The sequence below is a fragment of the Chanodichthys erythropterus genome, chromosome 14, assembly GCF_024489055.1.
Source record: "Chanodichthys erythropterus isolate Z2021 chromosome 14, ASM2448905v1, whole genome shotgun sequence".
In the NCBI taxonomy this organism is placed as follows: domain Eukaryota; kingdom Metazoa; phylum Chordata; class Actinopteri; order Cypriniformes; family Xenocyprididae; genus Chanodichthys; species Chanodichthys erythropterus.
In genome coordinates, this window is record NC_090234.1 from 43885781 (window position 1) to 43897913 (window position 12133).

Consider the following 12133-nt stretch of genomic DNA (forward strand, 5'->3'; position numbering starts at 1 on the left):
AAATCTGTGTCACTTTACCCAAAATTGACGGTTTGGCAGGCGTTGGACAATGCAGATGTCATAATCTCTGTGGTAAGACTTTCTGCAAAGCTTGCGCCATCATGACCAATCCCACTGTCTGCATTCAAGCTAGTGCAGCTCAGCTCCTTTTTGGCTTTCTCAATGACACTAGACACCATTTCTTCAGCAAAAGTAGCTCTCTTTTCCAAATCAATGTGAATTCTAGGAATTTCCAATCCAGTCACTGCATCGGATTCTTGTTGCCTTCTTTTCAGTCCCTGGAAACCACGACGACCATCTCTACTGCAAAACAGGCATTCTCGACCTTGGCAGTATCGGCAGGTTCCATATGCCTCAGCCAGCTTTTCTGTGAAGGAATTAGGTTCAAGTGCCCTCCTGTCCCCAGCTGCCTGAACACATGCCGGCCCCAGTGTCATTTCCAAAGTGTCATCAACAATTTTCCTGGCATAATGTTCAATCACTTGCATGACACTGCTGTTGCTTTTGCTATCATTCAAGCTGCTCATACTATGATACAGCCTGTTAGTTTCTGTATAAGTTAAAAGAGAACATGAAAATGTACTTTTGATGAGATTTTCGGGCATGTCCTCGACACTGGATTTCCTGTAGAGGCAAGAATCAGTGAGCGATTTAGGCAGTCGAACTGATGACATTCTCAGCTTTCTCGTAACGTCACATGTGATGTTGTAGGCGAGCGACTCTGCAAAGTTCACAAGTTCTACATATTCGTTACTGCTCATGTCTTGACCGTCTTGACAAGCACATGGCAGAGATTCACAAGAGGATCCATCTTTTCCATCAGTAAGTGCAGTGTGGGATGACTTGGATATGGGAATTTGAGAGACATCAGCACTACGATCATGGTGTAAACGCCTAGAGGAGTGTAGCCTCAAAGGAGATCTCTGCTTTATTTTTCGTGCCGCATGAGCCAGGCCAGATTTTATAGATCTATATGCCAAACGAGTGGCATACTGATCCAATATAAGCTCTCGGTTACCTCCCTCTTTCTTGAGCACCTTAATGAGGTATCCTGCATATTCGTCAGTGACACTTTCGCAACTTGGATACTCTGATGACATTCCACTTGCTTGGACGTCAGCAGACAATTGACAAGTCAAACTTCCCAAAAGGCCATCTCCACTCTGACACTTGTCAGTAGAGTTTATAGATCCTCTTTTTATCGTTTTGTGACGACAGTGGGTTGAACTCATCATCCTCTTGACATCGTTGATGACTTCTCCAGCCACTTCTCCAGCATATGTCCACAAAGAATTCAAAGTCTGTTCAGAAAACTGTGCACTATGCAAGGCAACACTGCCTTTTCTCTCTTCACCCACAGGCTTCTTCACATCTCCGAGACTTAGTGTGTCCATCTCAGTTGCCATGGAAACAATGTGGCACGCTAAACGTTCTGCATAATGGAGCGCACTCCTCTCGAACATTCTGCTCCTGACATTGGGACTCTGCTCTGACTGGCAGTTTTTAGTGTGTGGACCATCTTTCTGGTTCTCCTCGTCGTCTTCATTGCTGCCAGCTTCTTCAGAGAGAGACCTAATGAGTTTCAGCATGAAATCGGCCTTGTCTGTAACTGAACCAGCTTCTTTGGTGTCGGTGGCAGGCGGGTAATAAGGGGTGGGCGGAGGAGTCGCAGGAGAAAATTCTTTTGCAAGCGTACCTTTGAGCTTCTTCGAGAACTGTCTGATCTGTTTCTCACTGTACTGATCTAATGGCTGCTGAGGACTTGAGGGTGGAGTGCTAGGGATTTCAACTGATTTCGTTCCAGAGTTGCTGCTTGAAAAATCTTCTGCACCTACTTTTCTACCACCACAGGAGGCAACTTCAAAACTGGGTACTTCCAGCGTGTCCCTTCTCATGACAGAACGGACCTCTGGGGTGAGCTTGGATACTGGACATACACTTCTGGAGGATGTGTCACTAGAGCCCTTTGGCACCAAGTGAGAGGGAATCGGAGTGGAACCTCTCTGAGTCGACACATGTGATTTAACAATTCCATGGCTTGGAGTAGATATGCGAGCTGCTATTGTTTTGCTCAAAAAGTCTGCACAGTCCTCTACTTTCTTCTTTACTTTTGTAGAAGAATGCATTAGATCGAATGCCTCACCTACTATAGTGTCCACCATATTTCCAGAGAAGTTTTGAAAAGTCTTTCCAATCGAGGGCTTATCAGAATCACTTTCAGTGGACATGCTGTCGACAATTTCCTCACCACTGGCATCCTGGATTCTTGCAGGACCTGGCGATGATTCAGTCTGAGTTGCTGCAGACATATCTGAGGTTGATGATGCAACTTCCCCTTGGCAACAGATGGTTCTTTTAGGGCTGGTCTGACACACGTGACCAATACTGGGTTTATACTGAGAAGATTCATCTGAGTTGTGTACATGGGATATGACCTTGCCAGCCACAGGAACTGGAACACAACTGGCGATACCTGACACACAATACAAGGCTTTCTTCACTGTGCAACCAGGATCAGGCTCTTGATTTGCAGCCTCTGCGACGGCCTGAGATCCAAGATAGCTTGTTTGGGCACTGCAGGTTTTTGTGATGAGAGAACTATCTTCAGCACTCACATAGCAAATATTGTCTACTGACACACTGATAGCTGCCTGGGTAGTGAATGTCACATCAGCTTGTGACAGCTCTATAAAAGCCTCTTGGAGAACGGACTCCGACAGATCAGAGGCATAGGATGAAACCACTTCCTCATCTTGCTCAAACGACCAGTCACCTGGTGTGAGTGGCGTCGAGGGATGTGAAAACTGGCAAACCTCCATAATTCCTTCAAACACTAATTCCTCAGCAAGATCTGCAGCAAATCGTGTGACAGTGTTGTTGAAAATCTGCTTTTTCACAAACAGAAACTCTTTGAGGGCTCCAGAAATGGCTTCCCCTACTAAGAAACCAGCTAGACCATTTATGGCACGTTCTTTTAACACATATGCATGGCGCATACCTATCTCATGAAAGGCCATTTGAAATACTGAAGATGTCAGCCTTGCAGCCAAATGGCAAAGTGTAGTGGTACAGGAGGACACACCTTTCTGCAAGTCCCTTAAGGCACTTCCAAGGCTCATTTCGACTAAGTCTGTAGCAAACTTCTGAATCCCATCCTTAAGAGTCTGTGATTGGGATTTAGTGATGGTGACTGTCTCCTGGATGTCTGAAAGCTTCATTAGATGCCCATTAGTGTTTTTGAACTCCTTATGACACACACAGCTCAAGTTCTTATTAATGTTAAAATCAACAGGGGAGGAGTACCCACAGACCGATCCAAGGATTTCTTTTGACAGGTTGTTGGCAAAATCAGAGTATGTTTTGTACAGTGAGCAAAGGTCCTGTGGTTTACGTAATTCTGAGCCATCACCATCTGCCTTCCAAAAATACTCTAAGGACCCTCCTTCTCCCAGTGGGCTAAATGCAGATGAACGAACTGGACTGAAGAGCGGCCCACTTTCCTCGCAGGGAGTCCTCGCTGGCCGTGGGGAATCTGGTGCGTCAGAGTGAATACTGTACGGTGATCCTGGTTTAAGTGGAGTTGGTTTCTTGACATTGGCTGGAAGAGTCCTATGATCAAACTTGTGAGGATTCATTGCTGTGGTCGAGCACCCCCTTGATACAAATTTACATCCAGAGCTGTCAACATACTTTTCTGTCTGACCAGGGAGGGGCTGTTCTTTAAGGACCTTGATGTTGGAATCAGAGGACTGGTCTAGTTCATCAAACTGATCAAAGCTGTCAAAAAATTCACTGACTTCTGAGTCAGAGTCTTCTACTCCATCCTTTAGAATTGGGATCTGGGGAATGTCAAGTTTTGCTTTAAGACTCTTCTGATATCCAACTTCATCCAGGAATATAATAGGACTGGGACTTGAGCAGTCTGATTCATCTGACTCTGTGAGGGAAGTAGCACGTCCCTTTGGCAGACTGCTAAGTTCATATGGGATCTCTGAAATTTCGGGCCACGCTGTTGGCTTCAGGACAGTTTCTGATACTTTTGCAGCAGCCTTTCCCTTGCGCACTGACTTCCTGGGTATGGAACTTATAATAATACGAGATCCAGTTAAGTCTTTTAAATGAGTGTAAGGGACTGTCTGGGATGCCACGTCCCTTTGGTTCCTCTGACTATGGGCACCTGCAAGATCAGAGAACAGTTTGTAAGAACAGAATTGTTATTGACATAGGCAATTACTTAAGAAGTTTACTTAATCTAAAGGTCATAATAATCTAAAGGTCAAAGTCCTCTTTTAAAATGGGTTTTTAAATAAAAGCTTATTTTAATTTATTTATCATTCAAATGTTTGGGGTTGTTACAATGTTTTTAAAAGAAGTCTTTCAAATGCTCACCAAGCCTGTAGTACAGTAAAAACATTAATATTGTGACATATTATTTAGGGCTGTCAAACGATTAATCGTGATTAATCGCATACAAAATAAAAGTTTGAGTTTGCATAATATATGTGTGAGTAATGTGTGTAAATAAAATGTATATATAAATACACACAAATTCATGTATATATTTAAGAGAAATATGTTATTTATGTACAAAAAATTATTTATATATATAATAAAAATATAAATAAATACATATACTTGTAAATATTTCTCAAATATATACATGGATGTGTTTGTATTTATATATACATAATAATTACACACAGTACACCCACATATATTAGGCAAACTCAAACTTTTATTTTGTATGCGATTAATCGTTTGACAGCCCTAATATTATTGCAAATTTAAAATAAATGTTTTTTTTTTATTGCATAATTCTTCAGTGTCACATGATCCTTCAGAAAACATGCTGATTTGGTTCTCAAGAATCCTTATCAATGTTGAAAACAGTTTTTTTCTGGTTTCTTTGAAGGATAGAGAGTTCAAAACAACAGCATGTAGAAATATATCTCTTTACTTTTGTTTTTGATCAATTAAATGCATCCGTGCTGAATAAAAGTCTTCAATTTCTTTAAAAACATCTTATTGACCCTAAACTTTTGAACAGTGGCGCATTTAATAAAAAATAAATAAAAAAATCGAAAACCGAGCTTTTAGCTATTTTGAATGAGAAGCATGGATAGCTAGTGACCAAAATGCTTGTGAACAGCTCTGCTTTTAATTACCTGTATCCTCCTCTTCAAGATGTTCAAAAGCAGTAACAAAGTCCTCTTCAATAGAAGAGACAGACTGATTGGTGTCATCATCCTCAGCTTGACATGCTTCTGAAGTGCCTCTCTGCAGAACCTGTAACTCCAGGGCATACCTTATCCCAGCTGTGTATCGAGCCAACAACCCCAGCATGGTGCAAACACTAATCTGAGGAGTGGGGCTATGTCTCAATATACACAAGGCTCTCGAACAGGCCTGATGGTGAAAGAAAAAAAAATGAATAAAATGCCCTTACGTCATAATACATCATCAAGATAAATTGTTATGATAAACTTAATGTTAATGGAAGATAAACATAATTTACTTAAGTCTGCAAACTTTCAATTCCTGAACTGACATAATTTCTTGAGAAGTTACGATATTTAGACTTCTCACGGCACTCTTATTTTCCCTGACAAACGTGAAAGAAAACATGAAATCTCTTGTTATGTCTGAGAAACACTTGCGGTTTGACGAAATGTTCAGAGTACAAAACTTAATACCATGACTGCCTTCCACAAGGTTAGTTCTGTTTAGACCCAATTTCACACAAAACAATATCACAAATTTGGAAACCCAGACAAAACATTGAAGGACACCTGATCTCAAAATGACAGCAGCAAACACACGCCTCAAACAAAACAAACATACTCTCAAATGTTCAAGCATAATATACAAAAAACTAACCTGAGAAACACTGTCTTTCCTCTCAAAGGGTCTTTTGGGGTCTTTGAGGAGCAGAATCTCTTCATCTTTAAGAGTATGAACACGTAGTGATCTAAGCAACTCCATCATCTCTGTGGAGAGGGACGTCAGAGCCTGAGGGCATCAAATACACGACTTTAGCAGCCAATAAAGGATGACTCTAATGTTGCATCTATTTTGTGCTCTTATCTGAGCCACTCTATTCTTTATAAAGAAATTAATAAAAAACCACCTTTTTAAGGGTGCTTTAGTTCATACAGTTAAAAAAACAGATTGGGTTTGCTAAGTTTTTTTTTTTTTTTATGTTTTTGAAAGATGTCTCTTATGCTCACCAAGGCTGCATTTATTTGATCAAAAATACAGTAAAAATACTAAAATTGAGAAATATTATTATAATTTAAAAAAATTATTTAATTAATTATTAATTATTTATTTAATTTACAAATGTAATTTATCCCTGTGATGCAAAGCTAAATTTTCAGCATTATTACCCCCGTTTTCAGTGTCACATGATCCTTCTGAAATTATTCTAATATGCTGATTTGTTGCTCAAGTAACATTTCTTATTTTCAATTTTAAAAACTGTTGTGCTGCTTTTATGGAAACCATTTTTCAGGGTTCTTTGATGAATACAAAGTTAAAAAGAACAGCATTTATTTGTAATAGAAATCTTTTGTAACATTATAAATATTAACTGTAACTTTGGATCAATTTAATGCATCCTTGCCAAAACTAAAAAACAAATTATAATAATTTCTTTAAAACATATCTTACAGACCCCAAACCTTTTAAAGTTAGTGTTATCAGCACAAAATGCACTTACCTGTAGAGTGAAATCCTCCCCCTCAGCGTGACTAGGTAAGCATACATAATGTACCTATGAAAGAGAAGAAACAATAATGCCAATCATATTTATATTGAAGTTACAATATAGATTCCATAAATATGTTCAAAAAACAGGTGCAATGCATGCTGACTATGCATATTTAACTGAAATCACTGTTATGATAAAAATCACTGTAAAGCTGCTTTGACACAATCTGCATTATAAAAAGCGCTTTATAAATTAAGGTGACTTGACTTGGCTAACAGCAAGCTTCCGGTACACTCTGTGTCCGAAATCACTTACTAAGCCAAATCCTGATTACGGTTTAATTTCAGTTAATTGTGCAGCCCTAGATTAATCTCATACACAAACAAGCACATAAACTCTCACTTCACACAAACAAGCGGCTCTGTCTCACATACATGCAAACTGTATCACATGCATGCTACTGATACATTTTTTTATTCCACAGATCTATTTTTTCATAGCATGTACGACATATGTCGCACTGTACAGCCCTGTGGAGTGATGTTGTGCCGTCCCCAGGAAATACGGTACCTTTTAGATGGATTTGCATTACCAGATTTCCTCTAATTAACAATGCAGGCAGTGTGTGCAAATAAACTAAATTATTAGTAGGCGCAATTCACTCCCCTTCATGAGAATTACAAAGAATTACCACATGGATGAATGCCACCTCAACATAAAGAAAACAAACTGCACCGCAACTGCAATCTGCGATTTCTTTTTTTGACAATTCACCCAAGCCTTGTGAGATGCACTCATGTATATAATGAGGTGAGATGCAACAGTCATACTGCTGCACTGTCCCAGTTGCCTCTAAACGCTCTCTTATCGCCAATATCTTGTGTCATGGTGGCTTTCAAAATCACTCAGCTCAAAAATAGGTCACAAAACACTTAAACTGACACATCTGTATGCATTATTCAGTAAAAGGAATATTGAGGGTTTAATTTGTTGCAAATTATTGCTGATTTAACACAAATATAAATTACACTTGTCTCTCGTTTTCTCAAACAAAACAAAAATTGAGATTATGGTGAGGCAATTACAATGGAAGTAAATGTGGCCATTATTGGAGGATTTAAAGGGTTAGTTCACCCAAAAATGAAAATTATGTCATAAATGACTCACCCTCATGTCGTTCCAAACACGTAAGATCTCCGTTCATCTTCAGAACACAGTTTAAGATATTTTAGATTTAGTCCGAGAGCTTTCTGTCCCTCCATTGAAAATGTATGTACGGTAGACTGTCCATGTCCAGAAAGGATTAAAAACATCATCAAAGTAGTCCATGTGACATCAGTGGGTTAGTTAGAATTTGTTGAAGCATCAAAAATACATTTTGGTCCAAAAATAACAAAAACTACGAATTTATTCAGCATTGTATTCTCTTCTGGGTCTGTTGTCAATCCGCATTCACGACTCCGCAGTGACGCTGCTTGTGGCGCTGCTTCCATCGCTCTTAGTTCTTCGTCCATGTATTCGGGTTCAAATAAATATGGCTGAGCAAAAAAATGCAAGTCTTCCTCTGTGTCGAAATCCTTAGACATGTTTGTGAAGGTTGTTTTGTTTACAGCGTGCGTCTCCCTCAGACTGTAAACGATAGGGCTGGGAATCGATTACAAAAATAATTGATTCCTCGATTCCGAGGCGTTGGGAATTGAGAGTTGATTCCAAAGGTTGGAATCGACTCCTCTTTAATATTTTTTTTAACACAAACCACAGCCTGTAGCCGATTTCATTTGTTAACACAATCACGTCACATGTAAAGAAATAAAGTTCAGACTAAATAAATGGATCCAGTCGTGACACAGAGTATGGTTTAGGGTAGGATGATTATTTCAGCATTGTGTAGGCAATCAGCGCAATGACTGAACCAATGAAATCTTTAGAATTGGTTGCTGGGTGGGTTTGATCTTACCCGTTGGGCGGGTTTGATCTTACTCATTGTAGTTTAGGACAAGAAGAATAAATCAATCGACAACAACAATCAATCACACTCACGCAAAGAATATTTATATGTGTAAAGGCCCTAAAAAAAGTTTAGATGTGTAAAGTGTGCATGAGTCTGTTCCTGAACAAAATGCTTTTGGAATTTAACAGGAATTTTAGCTATAGTTTTATGATACTGGATGAAATATATGTACCACAAATAAATAAAAATCTATCCACAGACATGAGTGTATATATACATGTGTGTAGGTTAGTATGTATGTAAATAGAATCTACCGCATATATGTATATGGTGAACATATTCCTAGTCTTTACACTGTGTCTACTGTCTACACCTGACGCAGGAAGCATGATGTGACAAATCCCCTAAGTAAATGCCTCGTTCTATGAACAAGCAGCAATACGTCTAATAGGAGGGACAAATGGATTTGCAACGGTCGCTTTGTCACGCCCAGTGTAGAGAGTTTCTCGCTGTGTGGCACGGTAAGATGCGACAATGTTAGACGGTGTTGGTATTAAAAAACAAAACAAAAAAACAAACAAAAAAAAAGAATCGAAAATAACAGTGAGGAATCGATTCTTTTTGATTCCAAAAAATCCGTAATCGAACAGCCCTAGTAAACGAAGCTCAGGCGCACCACATAACACGTCAGCAGCATCACTGCGGAGCCGTGAACGCGGATTGACAACAGACACGGAAGAGAAGACAATGCTGAATCATAGTTTTTGAAGTCATAGTTTTTGTTATTTTTGGACCAAAATGTATTTTATTTGGAACTAACCCACTGATGTCACATGGACTACTTTGATGATGTTTTTATTACCTTTCTGGACATGGACAGTATACTGTACATACATTTTCAATGGAGGGACAGAAAGTTCTCGGACTAAATCTAAAATATCTTAAACTGTGTTCTGAAGATGAACGGAGGACTTACGGGTTTGGAACGACATGAGGGTGAGACATTAATGACATCAATTTTATTTTTGGGTGAACTAACCCTTTAAAATGAAGAAATGTGGAGCTTATAATTTTATAAAAACACTTACATTCATTCTTCTGTTAAAATGTGTGTATTTTTTGAGCTGTAAAGATCCTTTTTAAGGGTTTATGGAGTTATTTTGTTATTTTGACAACAAGGCTGTCAAATTGAATATAACTTTACACAGAAGACATTAGTATTCGATTTTATTTCACACTAATATGTTAACACATTATGCTCACATCAGCTTAACTCAATTCCTCCACTGTAAGAGCTTCACTGTAACCCAGATTTTTCCTTTTTTTTTTTTTTTTTTCTTAAATAAAGGGGAACAAGAGGGACAAGATTTAGCTAATCATGTACTGAACCCGTAATATTCCTTTAAAGAGTTAATTCACCCAAAAATGAAATTGTCATCATGTACTCACCCTCAACCTGTAAGACTTTCGGTCATCTTCGGAACACACTTTTAAATTAAACTAAGAACTTTCTGTCCCTCCATTGACAGCTACCACTTTGATGCTTCATAAAGTTCATAAAGAGATTGTAAAACTAATCCATATGAATTGAGAGGTTTAGTCCAAATTTTCTGAAGAGACTCGATCACTTTATATGATGAACAGATTGAATTTAGGTTATTCACATATAAACATTGATCAGCAAACATTAACAGAAGCTCAAACGTACTTGCTTCACACGTGAGAACAAACCTCATTGGTTCTTGCAGAAGCTCAAATGTGCTGCGTAACACACGAGAATGAATCTCACTGGTTCTTGCAGAAGCTTAAACGTGCTGCGTAACACACGAGAATGAACCTCATTGGTTCTTGCAGAAGTTCAAACGTGCTACGTAACAACCGAGAATGAACCTCATTGGTTCTTGCTGAAGCTCAAACGTGCTGCGTAACAACCGAGAATGAACCTCATTGGTTCTTGCAGAAGTTCAAATGTGCTGCGTAACACGAGAATGAACCTCATTGGTTCTTGCTGAAGCTCAAAAGTTCTGCGTAACACCAAAATAAACCTCATTGGTTCTTGCAGAAGCTTAAACGTGCTGCGTAACACACGAGAATGAACCTCATTGGTTCTTGCAGAAGTTCAAACGTGCTGCGTAACACATGAGAATGAACCTCATTGGTTCTTGCAGAAGTTCAAACGTGCTGCATAACACACGAGAATGAACCTCATTGGTTTTTGCTGAAGCTCAAAAGTGCTGCACAACACAAGAACAAACCTCATTGGTTCTTGCAGAAGCTCAAACGTGCTGCGTAACACACGAGAATGAACCTCATTGGTTCTTGCAGAAGTTCAAACGTGCTGCATAACACACGAGAATGAACCTCATTCGTTCTTGCATATCAAGCAAACATGCTTGAGCTTCTGTTTACCACAACTGATGTGTATGATTAATGTTTGTGAATAAAAGCCTAAATTCAATCTGTTCATCTCAAAAAGCAATTGAGTCTATTCAGAAAATTTGGAATAAACCGCTCGATTCATATGGATTTGTTTTACGTTCTTGTTATGAACGTTTTAAAGCATCAAAGTGTCAGTTGCGTAGACTGTCAATGGAAGGACAGAGAACTCTTAGATTTCATTAAAAAGATCTTCATTTGTGTTTCAAAGATGAATGAAAGTCTTTTGGGTGAGGAATGACATGAGGGTGAGTAAATGATGACAGAATTTTCATTTTTGGGTGAACAAACCCTTTAAATGTTACATAGATTCCCCATGCATGAATATGAAAGTTGTAAGCCTTACTTCTGATAAACACTGTGGTTCTTTATTATGCAGCTCCACTACAACATTGCATAGCTCCTTCTTGTGTTTCAACAGACTCTTCAGGCATGGGGTTGAGCCCTCACGGATGGTCTGCTCAAACAAACAGAAAGCTTGTTGTAAATTGCAGGAGATTAAAAAAAAATAATAATGCAACAGAAATGTTTGAGCGGAAAAACTGTAGACAACATTATACCTCTTTCTTCATAGTGGCACGGCTCTTTAAAGGGACCCCTCTGATCCGTGCACAGGCATCCATGATGTTGCAGGGCTGGACAGGAGGTTATCCTCTCCTTTAAGAGAAAATTAAATATGTCTTTACCATTTTCATTTTAGCTACCAACAATTCAATCCAGTCCACATAGTAGTTACCCTTACATGCACCTAAAGAATCCATTTATAATCAGATTGATGGCTCGATTGGACTGAAAACCCTTCAAACCTCAATCAATCTGACTGAATTTCTATGATGGTGTAGATACAGGGGAAAAAAAGCATGTAGTGTAAGTGCTTGAATCTGACTATTTCAAACATGCCTGTAAATTCAAACATGCCTGTACACGCAGCACAATGATGTGTGTGTTTACATACGTTTTATGTCATACGAATATGAGCATGTTTATGTATCATGTCTTGCGAAATGGTCAGAGGATGAGACTGAATATTTACTATT

The 12133-nt window shown here is 38.9% G+C and overlaps 1 protein-coding gene across 4 annotated transcripts in view; it reads right to left on the bottom strand.

Moving 5' to 3' along the window:
* Positions 1 to 12133, bottom strand: part of akap11 (A kinase (PRKA) anchor protein 11) — a 52880-nt gene that overhangs the window by 34213 nt on the left and 6534 nt on the right. For all 4 annotated transcript variants that reach the window (XM_067408802.1, XM_067408801.1, XM_067408800.1 and 1 more), the window contains exons 2-7: positions 11657 to 11753; positions 11443 to 11553; positions 6719 to 6772; positions 5878 to 6009; positions 5166 to 5406; positions 19 to 4177 (exon numbers count right to left, since the gene is read on the bottom strand). In XM_067408802.1, the coding sequence (XP_067264903.1) occupies positions 19 to 4177; positions 5166 to 5406; positions 5878 to 6009; positions 6719 to 6772; positions 11443 to 11553; positions 11657 to 11719 (4760 nt within the window). In that variant the 5' untranslated portion in view covers positions 11720 to 11753. The remainder of the gene's footprint in view (positions 1 to 18; positions 4178 to 5165; positions 5407 to 5877; positions 6010 to 6718; positions 6773 to 11442; positions 11554 to 11656; positions 11754 to 12133) is intronic.